The 20467-nt window shown below is 47.4% G+C and overlaps 1 protein-coding gene across 1 annotated transcript in view; it reads right to left on the reverse strand.

The window, feature by feature from the left end:
* Positions 1-6622: 6622 nt before the first annotated feature.
* Positions 6623-20467, reverse strand: part of Flt1 (fms related receptor tyrosine kinase 1) — a 158026-nt gene continuing 144181 nt past the window's right edge. The window contains exons 25-30 of the mRNA XM_005083180.4: positions 20133-20232; positions 16982-17087; positions 16651-16793; positions 14685-14769; positions 11970-12064; positions 6623-9444 (exon numbers count right to left, since the gene is read on the reverse strand). Of these exons, the coding sequence (XP_005083237.1) occupies positions 9255-9444; positions 11970-12064; positions 14685-14769; positions 16651-16793; positions 16982-17087; positions 20133-20232 (719 nt within the window). The 3' untranslated portion in view covers positions 6623-9254. The remainder of the gene's footprint in view (positions 9445-11969; positions 12065-14684; positions 14770-16650; positions 16794-16981; positions 17088-20132; positions 20233-20467) is intronic.

Consider the following 20467-nt stretch of genomic DNA (forward strand, 5'->3'; position numbering starts at 1 on the left):
GGGAGCCCCAGGTGATGTTCAGAGGTCAGAGAAGAAAGGCTAAACTAGCCAGAAACAGGAGAAAAGGAAGAAAGAATCCTCTTTCCCTCCCTCCCTTGCCCCAACCCCTTGACTTCCTCAATGTGATGGTACCACAACAGAAATAAAACTAAATAAATTGCTTCTGCAGAAGTGTGGTCAGTACTGATGAACCTAACCATGAAGCTTTTAGGTGTTGGGCTATTTTTGTGGAATAAAAGTTACAGGCTTTTGTTTGGTATTTTGTTTTTGACGTAGAATTTCACTGTATAACCCTGGGTGGTGGAAATCTGTATAGACCAGGCTGGTCTAGAATTTACAGAGACTCGCCTACCTCTGTCTCTTGAGAGATGGTATTAGACATGCACCACACATCTGCTGGGAAACTACAGTTTTAAAGAGATGTGGTGTATGCTGGGTGATGGTGGCACAGCCTTTAATCCCAGCACTCAGGAGGCAGGGGCAGGTGGATTTCTGTGAGTTCAAGGACAACCTGGTCTACAAAGCTACACAGAGAAACCCTGTCTCGAAAAACAAGAGATGTTGTGTGTTAACTTGACGAAGGATGGAATTGTGATAGTATTAATGGTCAACTTGACTCAACCTTGAGTCACCTGGGAAGGTCTTGTCTTAGTTACTTTTCTATGGCTGTGACAAAATACTAAGACCAAGCAACTTAAAAAAAATAAAACACTTAGGGCTCATGGTTCTAGAGCATTAGAGTCCGTGACTATCATGGCATGGCAATAGCAGGTAGACAGGCATGGTGCTGGAGCTGTTGAGAACTTATATCTTGATCTATAAGCACCCAGCAGAGGAAACATATAAGCCTATGGAGAACTATTCTCATTCAAATCTAAAGATCTCAAGGAGATTGAACTGGTCTGTGGGCATGTCTTTGGAGAATTACCTTAAGCTAATTAATTGGTGGTGTAAGAAGATCTAGCTCATTTTGGATGGCACCATTCCCTAGGCCAGGGTCCAAACTGTCTAGAAATGAAGAAATAGAGTTGACTATATGCAAGCAAGAAGCATGTGTGTATCCATTTATCTCTGCTCTTGACTGTGGGATATAATTAGCTGTTTTAACTTCTGCCATCATGACTCCTTGTAGTGGGCTATAAGCTGGAGTCATGGGTGAAAATACCTCTTCTCCCCTAAGTTGCTTTTTATCAGAATATTTTATCCACAGCAGCATGAATGAAATGTATGCATTTTACACATGTGAATGCAGGTGTGGATGTGCTTGCCCATGTGTGTGCATACTTGGAAACTGGATATCCATGCCTTTTATCCCTCTTACCCTCATTTTTAGTTGTGAGCCTAGCCTTTACTGGCTGAGCCATCTCTCCAGCCCACCCTTATTTTTATTTTTAAAATAATGTTAAAGATTTTTGTAGACAGAAGTTTCTCTCCTGCCTGGTCCCACAGCTGTTTAGACCCAAATAAACATGCACAAGCTTATGATAATTATAAACTATTTGGCTGATGGCTCAGGCTTCTTATTGGCTAGCTCTCTTTTAATTATTAACTCTTTCCTATTAATCTATGTATCTCTATGGCTTACCAGTGATGCCCAGGCCTCTTTCTTCCTAGGCAGCTGCATGGCCACTCTCTGTGTTCCTCTTCCTGGAATTCTAGTCTGGTAGCCCCACCTGCCTGGCTACATCCTGCCTGTTCATTGGCAGAAACAGCTTTATTCAATAAGAGAAACATATATTCACAGCATACAGAAGGATATCCCACATCAGACTTTATTTTTATGTGTATGAATGTTTCGTCTGTATGTATATATGAGTTTGCATCATGAGTGTACTTTGTTTCTGTGGAGGCTAGAAGACAGCATCACATTCCCTTGAACTGATGGAAACTGATGGGTGCTGGAAACTGAACTTGGGCCCAGTGTTCTTAACTGCTGAGCCCTCTGGACAGCCTCCATTTATTTATTTTTGAGGCATGGTGACTTACTTACTTCTCTGTTGCTGTGATAAGACACCATGACCAAGGCAACTTATAGAAGTTTATTGGGGATTTATACTTTCAGAGGGTTAGAGTTCATGGCTATCATGGTGGGGGACATGGCACCCAACAGGCATGGTGTCAGGCAGGAATGGTGTTAGAACAGTAGCTGAGAGCTTACATCATGATCTGCAAGCATCAGGTAGAGAAAGCTAACTGGGAATGACTTGTGCTTTTGAAAACTCAAAGCCCACCCTCAGTGATACCTCCTTCAACAAGACCACACCTCCTAATCCTTCCCAAACAGCTCCACCAACTGGGGAGCAAGTATTGAAATATATGAACCAATGGAGGATATTATTCAAACCACCACACAGTATCGTTGAACCTGGAGCTCATTGTTCACATAGACTAGCTGTCCAAAAAGCCCCAGGAGGATCTGCCTATCTTCACACAAATATCCTCCCACTCCAGTACTGGGCTTACATATGTATTCTACGGGACTGGGCTGGCCTAGACTGGCCTTTTATGTGAGAGTCACCCTGATCATGGTGCCCCTTCACAAAAGTAGAAACCCTAAGACAAGTTGGAAATCTGAACTCAGGGCTTCATGCTTGTGCAACTGAGCCATCTCCCCAGCCCCAAAGACCCTTTCAGAAACATTACAGCTGCCGGTGCTGGGTCAGGACTAAGCCATATGTCTACACAATGGCTGATGAGCCTTTGCAGAGCAGCTTCCATGTGAGCATACGACTTACTGAATTGCTAAGGTGAACTGGTTTTTAAGAATGAGAGGTGTTGAGAACCAGTAGTGTAGGCAAAGCCATTCAAAGTGTTCTGCCATGAAAGAAATAGCAAAATGGGATGAGAGAAGCAGGCTTGCTTGTGTGGTTCCAAGAAGGAAAATGGTTGGGAGGGAGGGCTGCTGAGAAGAAAGAACGCTACTGTGTGCTTTGGTTAAGCCATTTGAAAGTGAGGCAGGGTATATGAACACGGGGGTGGGGATGTGAGAGGGATTTTAGAGTTCTTTCAATTGCTTCACTGAGGTGAAAGGAATATCAACACTGCATGTCACAGTAGATGGTCCCGGGAATGAGTCTGGTCCTTCAAAGCTTTTAGAGTAGATAATGCCATGTAGTAAACACTCAAATTGACAGCAATTTAAAGCTGCTGCTAAACCCCAAGATACAGAATGGCATTTGTTCATCAGTTTTACTGGGGGTGGGATGCGGACTTAAGGTCCCTGGTGAAGTAGCTGCGCCTCAGGATGCAAGAGTGATGCACCTCGAGTAGAATCCAGCCTGGAACTTTGAATCTGAACTCCCTGGGGTGAGAGTGATGCAATCTGGCTGTTCTAGATACCGGGCAGCAGCAATAGTGACCAAAGCCCCACTGGCCTTGTGACCCTGCAGTGCCCTCCTGCCTGTGTGTTCCCTGGAGCCAGGGTGCTCCGCAGGCCAGGTGTTCTCAATGCGCTTTCAACCTACAGTCCTTTCAGTTTAGTAAGCGTTTCTCTGGGTGTAATGTAATAAGAGATCTAACTAGCCTAACCTGCGGTGCTGACCACGCCCAAGTGGGTGTGGTCACAGGTGCGTAGTGAGAGTGTGGGATTTTGGTCTGGGGTCCAGGACAGGCTTGCTCTCTTGGTTCCAGTTGGGTCACTGAGAGCATCTGGGTGTGGATCCTTGGAGTCGGAACTTGTGGGTCCTCGGTTTCCCATGTAAGTGACTTCTCCCCAATGAAATTAACCTATATTTATTCTAGTCCCGTGTATCTTAATCTGCACATCTACAGTGTAACCTCCAAATAAGTTAAGCATCTGCCTCGACGTATTTAAGATATGTTACTAATCTTTTCATTTGCAGTTAATCCCCTCCTTCCATTTATTGTACTTTGGTTTTGGGTACTGCTGGGAATGGAACTAAAGTGTTCACATATGAGCAGGTCCCTATCCTAGCCTTCCTACCTTTAAAATGGGCTTTAAACGGGTGCTACGTTGCCCGATGTGGTGGCACTCACCTTTAATCCTAGCACTTGGGAGCCAAAGGCAGGAGGATCTACATAATTGAGGCTAGCTAGGGCTACATAGGGAGTCCCTGTCCCCCCGCAAAAAAAAGGCACTAGATGATAGGGCTCATCTTTTTCTTTTAATGACCCTTTTTGAAGGTAGCACACATGCGTATTTTCATATATGTAAGAGTTCAGAAACATGCAGCACAGTGAATTATAATGGTCATATATGATTATGTAACCCATTTATCCCAGATCAGGTTCCATTTGGGGGCTAGCTTTTGGTTTCTTGTTTTCTCCCTTAAATGTCCATAGTTCACAAAATGGAAAGCTGGCCACCCCTGTGTGGGGACCCAGCATAGTTTTTCAGCATTCCTGACCTCTGAAAATTCCAAATCTGGAGATATATTTTATGCGGCAGAGCCTAAGAAACATTGCTAGGTCATCCTGTTGCTGAAGAAATGAATCCTCAGATGTCCTGTCAGTTCCCAGAGTCATGAGAAAATGTTCTGACATGAAGCTGGTTCCTGAAGCATTCTTCAAATCATTTCCCAAATGAGTGACTTTCTTATGAGAACTAGCTTTCCCTGCAACCCCAAGGCAGCCAGCTACCATGTAAGCTCAAAATCCAGGGTCCTTAAAATGTCTCAGATTCTTGAAGACTAAATGCCTCTTACGAGTTGGCTGAGATTGGTCATTTATTCTTTTGTCTTGACTTTGTACCCAAGAATGTTTGTCTAGCTTCCCGCCTTGTGTTTCTCCAAGCCAGATCCCCAGGGTATTACCAGCCAGATCACAAATAGCCACTTTATATCTAGCGCCTGGATTGTCGTCTGTCTTCCAGGATGTAATCCACAGGGCTGATTGGACACATCTAAACTGTAGCACTTTTTTGGAGGTGAATTTCTTGTGTTTTATGGTTTTTTGCCAGTTTGTTGTTTTCTACATGTACCGTTTATGTGTGCACACAATGCTCAGACCCTCTAATTGTGGTAATTGTTTATCAGCTGAAAATTAGTGTTTAGGGGAGATGCCTGTTTTTAATTGTGGGCTCATCAAAGGCAGCCGGCAGTCCCTCTGTGAGATTTACTGATTCATGATTTTACTTATTTTGATATTCCTGGGCAAGCTGTCTATGACGGTTAGTTTTAAATGTCAACTTGCCACTTAGAATGGCCTGAGCAGGGAACCTCAGTTGCAGAATTACCTTGGCTGTGTTAGTTAACCTAAGAAGGCCCACCCCAAATGCCGTGGCACCTCCTGGTAGCTGCCCGGATAAAAAGCACCCAGGAGGAAGAGTGTGTGTTCACCCATTGCTTGCCTGGCCTTCCCTTTGCCACTGAGTTAATTTACCCCATCGCTGCTGCTGATTCCTGATTAATTAATTGGCTTTTCCCAGTTTCCAGTGTGGACTGAAGACCACCAGCCCTATAGACTGACAAACTACCCGGGGGTCAGCCTCTTCAAGTAGTCACTGGTGTAGTGCTGGCTGCGCAAGCATCCAGCCTCAGGGACCAAGCACCAAGCAAGTTCTCAGCCTCTTAGGTGTAAGGCAGCTGTCATTGGACTATTTTGACCATACCGCATAAGCCAACTTAATAACTTTTTAAATTTTAGTTGTCTTCATTTTATGTGTGTGAGTGTCTTGTCTGCATGTATATATGCTCCACATAAGTGCCTGGTGTCTGAGAAGACCAGGAGGAGGCATTGGGTCCCCTGGAACTGGAGTTGCAGACTGTCTCAAGTTGTCACGTGGGTGTTGGGAACCAAACCAAGATCTCCAAGAACAGCAAGTGCTGTGGTTGACCTCTGAGCCTCTCTCCAGTCCCTAATAAGTCATCTTAAAATATGTGTAAGTTCATTCTGTTGGTTCTATTCCTAGAGAATCTCAATACACTGCGTTACGTGAATTTGCTTTTCATTGGCAGTGTGCAGTGTGCAGTGTGCAGTGTGCAGTGTGCAACGTGCAGCATCTTATGACTTAGGCAACCACTATGTGGGACCAGTGGGGTATTGCATGCCCTCGCTCTGGTAGTGCTTGATAACTGATATTTAGTGAGCTATCCCAGCATTTAGTCGTCCCCCCACCCCTACCCCAAGGCACACCTAGGATTCCTTCTTCCCTCTCTCTTACATGTGGTGATGTATTATTTATGATTTATTAGAGCTTGCCTGAGGGTTCAGAAAGCAAAGTTAACCATAGGCCATAGAAGTCAGGCAGTGGTGATACACACCTTTAATACCAGCAACCACACCAGCAAGCCATAGAGTCAGGCAGTGGTGGCACACACCTTTAATCTCAGGACCCAGGAGCCAGGCAGATGGATCTCTCTGAGTTTAAGGTCACTTTGGCCTACACAAGAGTGAAGAGTAACAGAGTTCATGCCTTTGATCCCAGCACTAGGAGACAGAAGTGCTGTGGCTGGGCAGAGAAAGGAATAAGAGGAGGAGGAGACAGAAACTGAGAGCTTTTGCTTCTGAGGCTTTGTGGAGACAGGATTGCCACTTCAGAGGTAACATCTACTGGATTAGCTGCTTTGCTTCTCTGACCTTCAGCTTGAAGCTTGAACTGCAATATCAGCCCCTGGGTTTTTTTTTTTTTAATTATCCGTGTTAGAAGGAAAGTGAGAAAATATTTGGTTTTGAAAGTGAATTTTATTAAATGAAGATAATATACGAAATACATTCATCATGACTAGGAAGGTGGGACCAGATCATGTCTTAGTTCTGTCTGTGGCATATCATCTTGGTTCATATAAAAGTTAACTTTAAAATTCCAGTTTCTTTAAATAGTTATGCACAAAACATACAGATACACACACACAAACATACATGTACAGTTCCTGCCACTGTCAGTCAAAAGATGCCCTCTTCCTCCATTGAGTTGATGTCTAGGCAGGGAGCTAGGCACTGCACAAAGACAACAGTTTTTAGGAGTTGAACAGCTCTGTCCCCTGAGTATCTCTCGGGCTAACTTAGGCTTGCCTGGGGTTTCAGCTCCCTGGTTCCACATTGGTGACCTCAAACACTAGGAGAAATGTTTATTCTTCCTTAGTGCCCCCACACCGGCCTTGAACGGCAAACAGTCTTAATGTCACTGTCAGAGTCCTAACATCCAATGCTGTTTTGATGAGTGGGCACCATGCAGCTAAGTATGTGTGTCATTGCAAGTTTCATTTTTCTTCCTGCCTTAACGGCTCAGACGGAACTGTCTGCTTTCTTCCTCTTCGCTGATGGACTTTAGCAGACTCCAAAGCAGAGCCAGAGAATCCCCACAGATTTTCTTTTGTGGGAAAGGGACCTTACTAAAGTCTCTCAATGATTAAGAATTAAATGATTAAAATGAAAATAGTACAGGACTGGCTAAGGTTTTCTTTTTTCACTAATGGCTGAATGTTTAAGTGATGTGAAGATCTGTAGAATGCCTGCATCACTCATTTCTCCGGTGGCCTCTGTCCACTCACCCCACTCTGACACTTGTCAGCTGGCACGAGCTTCTGCAGATGCAAAGATGAAGAACAAAGGGTTCTTCCCCCAGCCCTGCCCTGACTTCCGTTTGTCCAGTTCCTGGTTGAAGCCTTTTTCCTTCTTCTCTATCCTGGCTACTGAGTCCCCCAAGAGCCACCATGGCTGCAGACTGTCTCACTGGGGATTGTTCCGCGCCCCCATTCTCAAGAATGTGGTGCACAGGGGAGCGGGCACACATGCTACTGTTCAGGCCATAGAGCTAAGTGGCAAGCATAAAGGAAGCATGGCCTGCTCTCAAAGGCCGCTGCCCGCTGTCTGCCCCGCTGTGACTGGCTGTAGCGGGTGCACACACCCTAGACACACAGACCATAATCTGCACATACAACACCTAACAGATCCAGGGCTCACAATCTCTAGACACCAAGGAGTGAGTACCCATTTCTACCCTGTCTCCATCATCCTTAGACCCCAAGTAAGGTTCCAAACAGACAAAAATAGAATATTTTTTTCCTTTTGATGGCTCATTGACTAATATCCTGAGTCCCAGCTGAAGAAATAGCTTGCGTAAATTACACATCACCTTCTCTTCCAAGGAGTGTAAAGTGCTTAGTAAACATTGGCCAGTGCTCTTTTACTCTCTCAGATTGGCTTGAGATGGGGAAACCCAGGACGAAGTAAAAGGAAAACAGTGAGGTCCCAACTCTGTGGGTGAATTGGTTTGGCTATTACACATGGAGCGCCCACTCTGCCTTACTGGGTTTTAGTCCGTTAATCCTGGTTTGGGTACAGAGAAAACCGTCTTCTAGGCTCTCACTCTTAACTCTCTCCAGCTTCCTTGAATAGCTAAATGTATGAAACAGGATAATGCAAAAGTGTCCTATCTGTATATGAATACTTGAAATAGAACCTGACTGATTAAAATGTGGCGTTTTAGCACCCTTGCTAGGCCAAAATGGACTGCTTAGCTCCCTGTGAGCAGTATGCTAAGTCACCTCCAAGCTTGGGTCTGATCTCAGTGTCTCTCGCTACAGGAACTGATGGTTAAGTATGGCTTCAGAACCGAGTGCCGCCCTCACTGACCTATGTTAAACATGCTGTGGATGGATGGTAACAGACAACAGAGATAAACTCTCAGGGAAAGACGTAAGATTTTCTGTGGTTCCCAAAAACATCTGTTCTTGTCTCTGAGAATCTAGAAAATGTCCCACACATTCTTCCCTGTCACCTCTTAGTAGGTCAGAAGTGAGAAATCACTGAAGTGGCATTGAGGAGTCAGCCCTCTCCTGCATCGTCTCCACAAGCTATATCCCAAGGCCTTTCCCTATGTACGCCTCTTTTTTCTCTGTTCTCCCTTTCTCTCCTCTGTAAGTGTCTTAATATCTGCCAGGGGACTGCAAAGATACAGCGCCGGCCCATGCATGCCGCTGTGAGCTAAGGGGCCTACTGCGCCTGCTCCCACAGCTGCAGGGAGGGCAGATGGGGCACGAGGACACACAGCGGGTGCCATGGCCAGCAGATGCCCTTTCCAGGGTGTCCTGAGGCTTTGGGAGCTGGAGCAGGTGACTCATTGGGCTTAGAAAGGGTTTCTCTGACACAGGGTCACATGAGGACTTGAGCAGTAGTGTTCCTCACTTGTCACTATCTGGGGGTTACATTCTTGTTAGTCAAAACAGCAACAAAAACGACAAAGAAGCACGATTAAGTCAGGAAAAGCAGCCGGCCCCTGTGCAGAGGAATAGGTGTAAACTCATATATGCATAATACTGTCAGGCTGTCAGCTGTCTGCGTCTTGAGAAGCGCTAGGCGGGTGGGGAGGAGTACAACACCACAGAGTTGTAGTCTGGGGGTGGCGAGCAGCAGGAATCCTTCCCCAGCTCAGAGTCGTCGTCGTCGTGCACGGGCCTGATGTGGCCACAGCTGGAAAAGCAGAAGCTGGGCCTGGGGACGTCAGAAAGCCCCGACTCCTTGCTTTTACTTGTTATTCTCAAGCTAGAGAGAAAGAGAAATGGACAAACAGGGTCGATCAGATGTCTCTGAGATGTTTTCCGGGAAAGGACTATCTTTTCTTAATGGGTCACCTGTCTGTACCTGTTCTACACTCCTGTCTGTCTCTAGTCGAATGCTCTTTGTTCAAAAAGTATGCACTGCCTTCCCCGTGCTGATGTGGTGTCATTGGGTGGAGGGGGCAGACCAGTGACTGGGGGTGGGATGCTGGATGAGATGGTGCAAACCCTGAGAATCTAATCGGAAAACAAGACTTGGCAGTAGCTCTCTTCTGTCTTGGGTCAGACAGCTCCTGTGATCAGCCTGCCCTTCCCTAATATCATCTCAAGTCCTGGGAACCTGTGACTCACCCCACAATTAAAACTGAGGTCTAAAGAGAGGAACTTGTTCTGAATTAGTCAGGTGGGTCCCAGCGCAGTGTGGACACAGAGGCCGGTCATAACCAACCGGAGGGAAGTTCATATGAGAATGGAGTCAGGAGAGACAGCCCCAAGCTGAAGAAAGCATGAAGTTATGGAGGCTGTGAGAGGCCTCGGAGGCACATGCATCCCTGCCAGTGCCTTGGAGATTGGACTTCCAGCCTCTAGAAATAAATTGCTCTATACAGTCACCACATACACGGTCAACGGTCTCAAGAAAAGCAGAGCTGTACACAGAGTCATACAGGTGGCTCCTGAGCATGCAGCCTGGGGGACTATTGTTCTCGGGTACCATATGCTACATGAGTCTAAGATGGACACGGGAGGGAGGGTAGCATCTCCTACCCTTTGCTATTGGATTGAAATCATTGCTTAGCAATGGAGAGAACCATCTGAGCCACATGATGTAGACTGGCCTGGACTGCAGGGTAGGGGATACAAATTAGGGTTTGTCTTTTCTTTATCAAAGATCAAGTAAAAATAACCACTTTCATCCCACGTTCCCCAGGAGGAAACAAAAAAGCAGCTGGCCGACTCTTTGCTTTTGTCCAGTTTGGTGTCCCTTAACCTGTCACCTCAACACTAGGGTCCACTTTTGAGCCCATGTTACAAGGAAAAGGCAGATGTCTGCCTGGACATGTCCTTGTCTCTCCAATGACCTAGTGAACTGTGTGCATCCAATCACCTGGAAGGGTTTGCAGCAGCGTTTTTTTTTTTCTTTTGAGACAGGATTTCTCTCTGTCACAGCCCTAGCCATCCTGTAGACCAGCCTGGCCTGGAACTCAGAGATCTGCCTGCCTCTGCCTCCCAAGTGCTGGGATTAAAAACGAGCTCAATAAAACTACAGCCCATTGACTGGCAATCTGGTTGCTTTTCGTTTTTATGCATATTATGTGTATGGGTGTTTTGCCTGCCTGTGTGTGTGTGTACCACTTGTGGACCTAGCACCTTCAGAGGTGTTAACAGATGACTGCTAGCAAATATGTGAGTGCTGGGAATTGAACTTGGTCCTCTGCAAGAGCAGTCAATGCTCTTAATTGCTGAGACGAATGGGTCCAGCCCTGAGGACAAGGCATTTGAGCCAGGAAAGATAGGTAGGTAGGTAGGTAGGCAGGCAGGCAGGCAGGCGGGCGGGCAGATAGATAGGTAAGCAGGTTGGTAGGTAAGTTGGTAGGTTAGTAGGTAGGTATGTAGGTGGGTAGGTTGGTAAGTAGGTTGGTAGGTAGGCTGATAGGTAGGTAGGTAGGTAGGTAGGTAGGTAGCTTGGCAAGTTGGTAGGTAGGTTGGTTGGTAGGTAGGCTGGTTGGTTGAGAGGTAGGTGGGTAGGTAGGATGGTAGGTAGGTAGGTAGGTAGGTAGGTAGGTTGGCAGGTTGGTAGGTAGGTTGGTAGGTAGGCTGGTTGGTAGGTAGGTAGGTATATAGGTACATAGGTAGGTTAGTAGGTTGGTAGGAAGGTAGGTAGGTGGCCAGGCCTTTCTCAGCACAGCACTATTCCTAGGAGCCTCCAGCCTGGAGAACCACTGAAGTCAGCTCTGCCAGTGGAACAGACAGCAGGAGCACTGAATTCTGCCAGGGGCACAGAACAGAAGGAGGAGCTGACTGACAGATCAAGCCAGGGGTTTGTGGAGAAATTTGCAAATGAGACATGGGTCCAGCAGGATACAGAAAATCCTTATTGTGGGAGTTTGGATTCTCAGTGTGGCAAGCAGGACTTTGCCTCCTTGTATAGACTCTGCTAGCCTATAGACCGGAAACAGGAGTGTTATCTCATGAGCCTGTGAACACATCCCGCCCCCCCTTCACAGCTGGACACATCTGGCTCCTTTCCACCAAAACCCTGTGCTTCTCAGGTTCAGCCTGCCTGCTGCAAAACTTCCCCACATATTTTCCCTCCTTAGGCCACAGACTTCCTTGTCACAGAGCTTGGGGTTCATATGTCCAGTATTTCTGCCCCTTTGGGGGTGGCTGTTTTTCTGCTATGCCTGAACACTAGGAGGCTAGGAAGCCTTAAACAACCCACCAACAAACCGTGGCTCCTGGCATCCTCCTCCATGTCCCGACCCTTACCCCCTCCCCCACCCCCTTCCTTACTCTATCTTCATGGAGGCCTTGGGCTTGCTCTCAGTCCAGGTGAATCGCTTGAGCAGCGGGGAGGCCAGCAGAGTGCTAGTGTCCAGCTGATAATCCTGCAAAAGGAAAGAAGGAAATGACCCGCTCGCCTGGCTCAGAAGGTACCACAGGGACTCTGGGAAGACACAGGGAGGCACCTCTAAGGCTCTGCCTGGTACTGCCCTCATCATCCATAACTCTTGCCCACTGGCACTGAGCACTTTCTTTACCCTGGCAACTGTGAGACCCTTCTTCCTGAAGATGAAGAAACAGGAAACTACTGGGTCTACGGAGATGACTCAGTGGGTAAAGTGCTCGCTGGGCACACACGAGAGCCTCAAAGTTCTCATACAAGTCAGGCTTGGTGGCCCATGCCTGTCACCGTATCCCTGGCAGCGGCAGGTGGCAACAGAGACAGGTAGATTCTGGGGCTTGCTGGCCAGTTAGTTTAGCTCAAACTGTGAGCTCTGGGTTCCTTGAAAGACCCTGTCTTACAAAGACAAACAACCAAAACCCCAGTTAGGTGAACAGTTGAGGGAGACACCCAACTTTGGCCAATGGTCTCCCCACACACATTTCATGGGCAAGCACATATGCACATGTGTACACACACACACACACACACACACAGAGAGAGAGAGAGAGAGAGAGAGAGAGAGAGAGAGAGAGAGAGAGAGAATGGAAAATTGCATGTAACTGCCTAGCATTTTCCACATGAAACTTTCATGCAAATGATCATACATGTTAAAACTAATCTTGAGGGTAGTCTGTGGGTATGTTGTCATACGTAAAATTTCTAGGAAATTAGAGAGGTGGTTGGTTAGCTATCTTTCTTGGAGAGTCTATTGAAAGGGTTAGGCATTATGCTGGCCTGCCCCTGTTACCTGGCAGAATACACTCAGGCAGTTCTCTGGCCAGCCCAGGGTTCCATGAGAACTGGTCTGCACGTAGGTGAAAAGGACCCCTTAAAAAGACAGACCCCTGCCCTCTTATACTCTCTTACCTTCCTCTTCTCTTCCTATCACTTACTGTCTCTCTGTGTCATGTCTGTCTCCCCCCTTTCGATCTCGCTATAATAAACTATGGTTAATGTGCTCTCCATGGCTTGTGCTATTTTGTGCTCACGCTTGTATTTCACCTTTCACCCCCTTCCACCTTCTAATTTCTAATCTTAAGCAAAATAACAACATCTATGGCATTGGCGGGTCCCCAGTGGCCATAGTGCCCAGGAACTGCTGCAGTTCAGTCATCTTCATCATAGGATTGTCTATGCACTCTTCATTACTCTGTCACTACGGTGTGATGTCCTGTTAACGGGAAGTGGACTCCATACTTTGTCCAGCTCCCTCTGAGGCTCTACTGGGCTGTGTAAACTCCAGTGAGGACCCAAGCAGGTGAAGATGCTGCTGTCATTCGCCAAGTTTTTAGGGTAGCCTAAGCCTGAGAAATCCCCAGGTTTGCTCAGTGTGGTTCCTTCCTGGCACTTGAGACACCCAACTGAGCCACAACACAAAATTTCTATCTACTTTATCATGGCATTCTACAGCTTAACGTGGAAATGTGTTTATATTTTGAAGTTACCATGTCCCTTTATCTTGTGTGTCTATGAGGGTCAGGCCTTTGCTTGCTTATTAAAAACATATATTTATTTTATATGTGTGGGCATTTTTTCCTGCATGTATGTGTACCACATGCAAACCTGGAACCCAAGAAAACAGCTTCAGGTCTCCTGTGACTAGCGGTACAGACAGATGATTGTCAGCCACCATGTGGGTCCTTGGGACCAAACTGGGACCTTCTGGAAGAACAACTGGTTCTCCTAACTGCTGTGCTGACTGTCCATCCCCAGCATCAAGATTTCTACTCTTTTGTTGTTGTTCTTGTTGTTTGTTTGTTTGTTTTTGTTGTTCAAGACAGGGTTTCTCTGCAGACCAGGCTGGCCTCGAACTCACAGAGATCCACCTGCCTCTGCCTCCCGAGTGCTGGGATTAAAAGGTGTGTGCCGCCACTGCCACTACCACCGCCGCCGCCACCACCACCACCACTACCACCACCTGGTTTGGTTTCTACTATTGAATTATCGCATTGTGTTTGTCTCAGGAACCCACTTGGGGCACAACAGTCAGCCATACCAGAAGAGCACTCCTGCTCAGCCTTCCTCCAACTTCTTAGTCTCCCAGTCCCATGAAAAGCTTTTCCAGACACTTGCTGACAGAAGCCCCTGGTTTGTCAGGCTACTCTGGTATGCTTTGGCCAGTGTGTCTCGGTGGGAACATGGCTACTCAGCTGTAGAGCCTTGATGAAGGGGTCTGGGGTCTACGTGGACTTTCTTCAGATGTTGTACACTAGAGCACAAGGCCTCTGCTGCATCCCAAGGCCCAGCCACTCTCATCTCATCCTCTCAAGGGAGGGTGCTCTGCTGAGAGCTTGCAAGAGATCCTAGGGATATACACTTCCCCTCCCAGGAGCTGTTGGACTAGAACAGACCCCGGAGTGAGCTCCAGATCTGCAAACCATGGAATTTTCCCTCAAGTCGGCTCTGCACAGTGAAGTCTGACTGTCTGTTCTTCCTCCATGTTGTAATCTTGGCCTCTATCGATCGATCACTGGCCCTTCTGGCCAAGCACTGCTGGGCAGGGTGCTTAGACAAGAAGAGATCTCTGGCAGAGAGCACTGGGTGCTACTGTCACGACTTACTTTAAACATGGAGGTGGCATTTGGCGAAAGCTCCTCAAAGGTCTTGATTCTCTCCAGGCTCATGAATTTGAAAGCATTTACATATCTGATGAAGAAGTAGAAAGAGTCATCAAGGCAGGAAAGCTATGGAATTTGGGTAGATCCCACCTAACAACACAAATACTTGATGGCTCAGTTTCCTTGGTACCCTCTAGGAATCCTCACAGTGATGTCACTTCCTCTGTGTAGTCAATCCACACTTAATTTGTAGTCTTCAGAAAATCCAGTTCCTCACGGAATCAAAAAAAATGCTAGTCTTAGAGGCAACGTGAGACCTCATCTGCCCAAGTGTCTTAGAGACACAAGAGACCAATGCCCCAGGAGGCAGTATGACTTCCTCTTATCACTTACTGCTGTCTACCTCCTAAAAGGGTCTGGGGTGACAAATCAAATATCCCATTGAGACTTCATAGCTGATTTAAGAGTACTACTGAGGCGAGAGGCCACACTGTACATTCTGGGCCGTAACTGGGACAAATGAGTGATGTTTGCAAGATATCTCAGTGACCACCTGCCAATTTCCATTGATATATTGGAAAGACCTGATGGGATATCACATTGGATGGCTACTCAGAGGCAAACCCACTCGCCAACTAGACCATTGTCTGAGAGTTTTAGTGGCTGCAAGGCCCAAGCTCTCAGGCTATATTCCTACTGGGTCTCTGGCTGAACAACATACTAGAAAGACTGAAATTAGCGTCACACCCTCAGCCCATTTGTACCCCAGCCAGGCTTTATCATTTAAAAGGAGATGACTGGCTGGGTGTTGGGTATGAGCAGTGACATCAACCTATCATCCTCACAGCTCTGGGCTATCGTAGATGGCTGTCGGCGTTTTCCAACTGGTACATCTCTATCCTGCGCTTCCCTGGTAGTGGGACCAAGGTCAAGCCTGAAGGGTATACCCACATAGCTAAAGGCTCTAGCAGGCTCTAAAAGGACCCCAGCCACATTAGGAGCCTGAACAGTGGGTCAGTCTTCCTAGGTTACAAACTCAGTTCTGATATTTGAGAGTCACACATTTTGCTAAGTTCTCATCTCTCCAGTTGACAGGTTCCTATTTATCAAACAGAGAGATATGTACTTGGTAGGATGGTTTTGTACATGAAAGTTGTTGATATGTACAAAATGCCAACACAACACCAGATCAGAGCACGGGGACCAACACACATTCCATATGTTGTAACTACCCATATTGGCGAGCACACCTTCTCAGTAATTATTTTTTTTAGCTTCTGCCCAGTTTCCTCTACTGTAATGCAAGATGTAAAGGTTTGTTAGGTGAAGATATAAAATAAAAAGAGAAAACTGGTTTTGTTTTGTTGGGGTTGTTTATTTATTTGAGAAAGGGTTTCTCTGTCTGAAACGTACTCTGAAGACCAGGCTGATCTCAAACTCACAGAGATCCGCCTACCTCTGCCTCCCAAGTGCTGGGATCAAAGGCGTGTGCCACCACCACCCAGTAGTTTTATATAACTTTTCTTCTTCTTGGTTATTCTTGTTTTTGAAACATCACTTCTCTATGTAACCCGGGTTGGCTTTAAACTTGTATCCTCCTGCCTCAGCCTCCTGAATTATGGGATTACAGTCCTGTGCTATTATTCTTGGTTAGTTTAATTTATGTAAGGTTTAACCAAAGTTAATGTCATGAAAATCAGGCTACAGTGCTAGAATAAGATAAGGTAACTTGAGAAAACACAATGCCTTGTTCATTCCTTTAGAAGTTTAGGGGAAAAAAAGGAAAATATGTAGGCCTCCAACTTACAGAACATACAGATAAAACATGACAGAATGTTAACAATGGTTGGATTCAGAAATAGATACCAATTCTTTCTTTTCTCTATTGCCTCCTTTCCTTCCTCCATCCTCCCCCTTCCTCCCTTATCCCCTCTTCTTCCCCTAGGAAAACTGGGTAGCAGAATCTCACCTCACATCATCAGAGCTTCCAGAATGAAACGGTGGAGCTGTAAAACCATCCTTGAAAAAGTCCTCAGAGAAGGTGGGGACTGAGTACGTGAAGCCACTGTTTCTTGTCAGTATGGCATTGATCGGGATGTAGTCTTTACCATCCTAAATACCAGAGATAGACTAATCACAGAAGTGTCTCCTTCAAGGACACACACATACTCTCATGGACACACTCGAGCGCGCTTGCGCGCGCTCGCACGCACACGCACACACACAAACACACACCACTTTTTATTGCTGTTCTTTCCAGTTCTATTAGAAATGCACAGACCTTCTGGTCTAAACTTTACCTGTTGGACGTTGGCTTGAAGCAGGTCACCTAGTTTCTCCACAAGTTCTGCAAACCGGGGCCTCTCTTTGGGGTCTTTGTGCCAGCAATCCAACATGATTTGGTAGCTGTTGATCAGAAGCACACAGAGAGAGCTGGACAACAGTGGGGTTTATACAGCCCGCCCTGCACATTCTCAAGTGAGGGTTGTTGGTTTGCATCTCAGACCATGCTTTTTGTAATGTGTGACATGGCTTCAGTTTTTGGTTTGTAACGTCAGTGCCTGGGGTCACGCACATGTCTGCTGAGGCAGACTGACAGACCAACCCTCCTGAACACCTGACCCACCTTCCTTAGGTGCCAGGACCGAGTCTTGCAGATCAATGAAGGGGACTGAGATAGGAAAGTGGTTGTGCTCTGTGCAGTTGGGTGTGAGTGGAGCAACCCTACTATCTCAAGACGATGTCCCCAAAGCTAAAGTCACAGCCTGACCAGCGAGTAGCTAGCAATGCCCACTTCATTCTTTTTTTTTTTTTAAGACAGGGCTTCTTTCTATAGTCTTGGTTTTCCTGGAACTCACTCTGTAGACCAGGATGGCCTTGAACTCACAGAGATTCACCTGCCTCTGCCTCCCAAGTCCTGGGATTAAAGGTGTGTGCCGCCTCTGCCACCCACTTAATTCTTGAGTTATAATGAAGGTTGGTCCCACTTGGGTTCTCTGTAAGCACCTGACATCTTCACATCCTAACACTTCCTTAGGCAGGGCCTCATTTCCTTGGGAAAAATCCTTACACTTCCTTGGGAAGGACTGCAGACTTCCTTGGGATGGTCCTTAGATTCTTGGAAGGACTCCCACACTTCTTGGGTAGGGTCTGCAGTGGAGGCTAACGGAAAAGGCACCAGTTCCATGACATAGGTCATTTCCAAAGTAGGTGGCTAGACAGTAGAGGCCAATAGTTCCTCAGGGTGTGTGCAAGGTTCCCATGTGTGGTGGCTTAGTTTTTGCCCAAAATTTCAAAGCCTCAATTACAAAATAGTTTCTCAACACTAAGACAAAAATGGGTGCGGTTTCTGGGTTGGAAACATGGGTCTTAATATCATAGAGGCCAAATCTTGTCCTCAGGTTCCTATGTCAGCAAGTTCTTTTGCATTTTGTTTTCTTCTTATATTTTAGCTTTATTGCTCTTGGTCATGTAAACTTATTGTAAGTCTGCATGGACTCCCTGTGCAGAGCCCATGCTAGGAATCCCAGCACACACTGAGCCAAGTGTTCTCCTGTGCTCTCCCAGAGATTTTTCTTTTCATCATCTCTTCTTTCTGAGGAGCCTTTGGAGCAGAGCAGATTCTGACTACATCAGATCAAAATCTGAATGGGCTGGGACTTGAGAACGAGGTCTGCATTAGCTTGTGCGGCCTGGGACTTCATCTCCACTCTCTGTACCCAGTGGCGTACCCAGGTGTGTGCCACCACCGCCTGGTGCAGCTGTTTTGACATTTTTCCAGTTCAGATCAGATCTGCCCTACCTACTCCTCAAGATCACGGGAAGTCTACGGGAGACTATCTGGGGAAAGCATCTATCAAGTACAGACTGGCCTTATTTTAGCCTCTTCGGCAGTGGTGAAGGGTCCCAGCAAGTCTGTACCCTCTCTGCAGCCTAGGGGGCGCCTTGGGCCAGTCTATCCCTTATACTTCCCTGAAGAGGACACCAATCAACATTAATAGAGTCCCCTGTGTCTTCCCTGGCTTCACCTCTGAGTCCTTGGTCTCTCGCATCCAGTTCCCTGGCTTGGCAATGACCTAGCTTGGTCCTTAGATAATGAAGGAAAGAGACGGTGACCTTGCCCTTTGGGCAAGCCCACACTTCCTTCTCAGTCCTTGACTCCTCCCCAAAGGCCAGCCCAGGGCTCCACAGGACCTCATTGTGTGGGTGGGGAGGGGAGGCCGCCTGCCAGCTCAGGAAAGGTGGCGCCACCTCAGGGAGGCCCAAGTCCTTGTCAGCAGCTTGCCCAAACTGCAAGTGTCATCACATTCCTGCGGAGGCCTCAGAGTGCTAAAATGGCACAGTTACAGGAAATGGTACCCACACGAGTCAAGCTCACCCACTGACAATGGAGAAGCCTGCCCAGAGCCTCTCTGACTCCCAAACAACCTCCCATTGATCAAGAGCTCTGACAGCTGCCTGGCTAGTCCTAATGGGTTCTAAAGAGGCCTCGCTACCCCACATTTTCTTTCTTTATCAATTTATTTCTGAGCTTTTGGAAACAGGTTCTCAAGTAGCTCAGACCAGCCTTGATCTTTATATGTAGCTGAAAATGACCCTAAATTCTGGATACTGCTGCTTCCACTCCCAGGGTGCTATGATGAAACACAGTATATGCATTGTTGGGGATGGACCCAGGACCTCGTGCATGCTGGGCAAACACTACTAAGGTGGCCGAGCCAAGCCCCACCCAGTACAAATCAAGTTTCCAGTCCCCATGGCTGTGCAGATGGAAGTCTGGGCTGCAAAGGCAGCCGCCTTGACCTGAGGCGGTGAGTGAAGCCTTGCACTCAGTTCCTAGGTGCTATTCGTTTTGCCCGCCTTCCTGACTTCAGTTCCAAGCTAAAGTCCTTGCAAGGCCAATCAGTGGGTGGGAGAGGAAACAGGGACAGATCCAGAGCACAGCCAGTTCAGGAAGTCACTCCCAGCATAACAGAGCCCACCAGAGGCTGGGGCAACATCCCTGAAGAGCTGAAAACAAATCTGTGTCCCTTACCCACCAGCCCAGGGTCCCTGTGTCCCTTACCCACCAGCCCAGGGTCCCTGTGTCCCTTACCCACCAGCCCAGGGTCCTGTGTCCCCTACCCACCACCCCAGGGTCCTGTGCCCCACACCTACCAGCCCAGGGTCCCTGTGTCCCTTACCCACCAGCCCAGGGTCTCTGTGTCCCCTACCCACCAGCCCAGGGTCCCTGCGTCCCCTACCCACCAGCCCAGGGTCTCTGTGTCCCTTACCCACCAGCCCAGGGTCCCTGCATCCCCTACCCACCACCCCAGGGTCTCTGTGTCCCTTACCCACCAGCCCAGGGTCCTGTGTCCCCTACCCACCACCCCAGGGTCCTGTGTCCCCTACCCACCACCCCAGGTTCCCTGATGAGAACTCGGTGAGCATAGGATAAAGCCTGGAACTCACATTTCAGGCGTCGCATACTCTGGTGCCCTCATTCTCATGCCTTCCTTCAGGCGGCTGCAGAAGTCTTCATCCATCTGTACTCCTGGGTATGGAGAACCTCCTGCAGGGGGCAGTGTGGAAAACATGCGTGTTAAGGTTTCTGGTACAAAATACCATGCGGTGGAGGTGCATGGTGGGGCACACTTTAAATTCCAGCACTTGGGAGGCGGAGGTGCATGGATCTCTGAGTTTAAGGCCTGCCAGGACTACAGAGTGAGACCCTGTCTCAGGTAAACAAACGAGCGAACAAACCTACCCTAAAGACCATGAGGGGCAAAGAGTTTCCCTCATTTCTT

The sequence above is a fragment of the Mesocricetus auratus genome, unplaced genomic scaffold (genome assembly GCF_017639785.1).
Source record: "Mesocricetus auratus isolate SY011 unplaced genomic scaffold, BCM_Maur_2.0 Super-Scaffold_100008, whole genome shotgun sequence".
Lineage (NCBI taxonomy): Eukaryota > Metazoa > Chordata > Mammalia > Rodentia > Cricetidae > Mesocricetus > Mesocricetus auratus.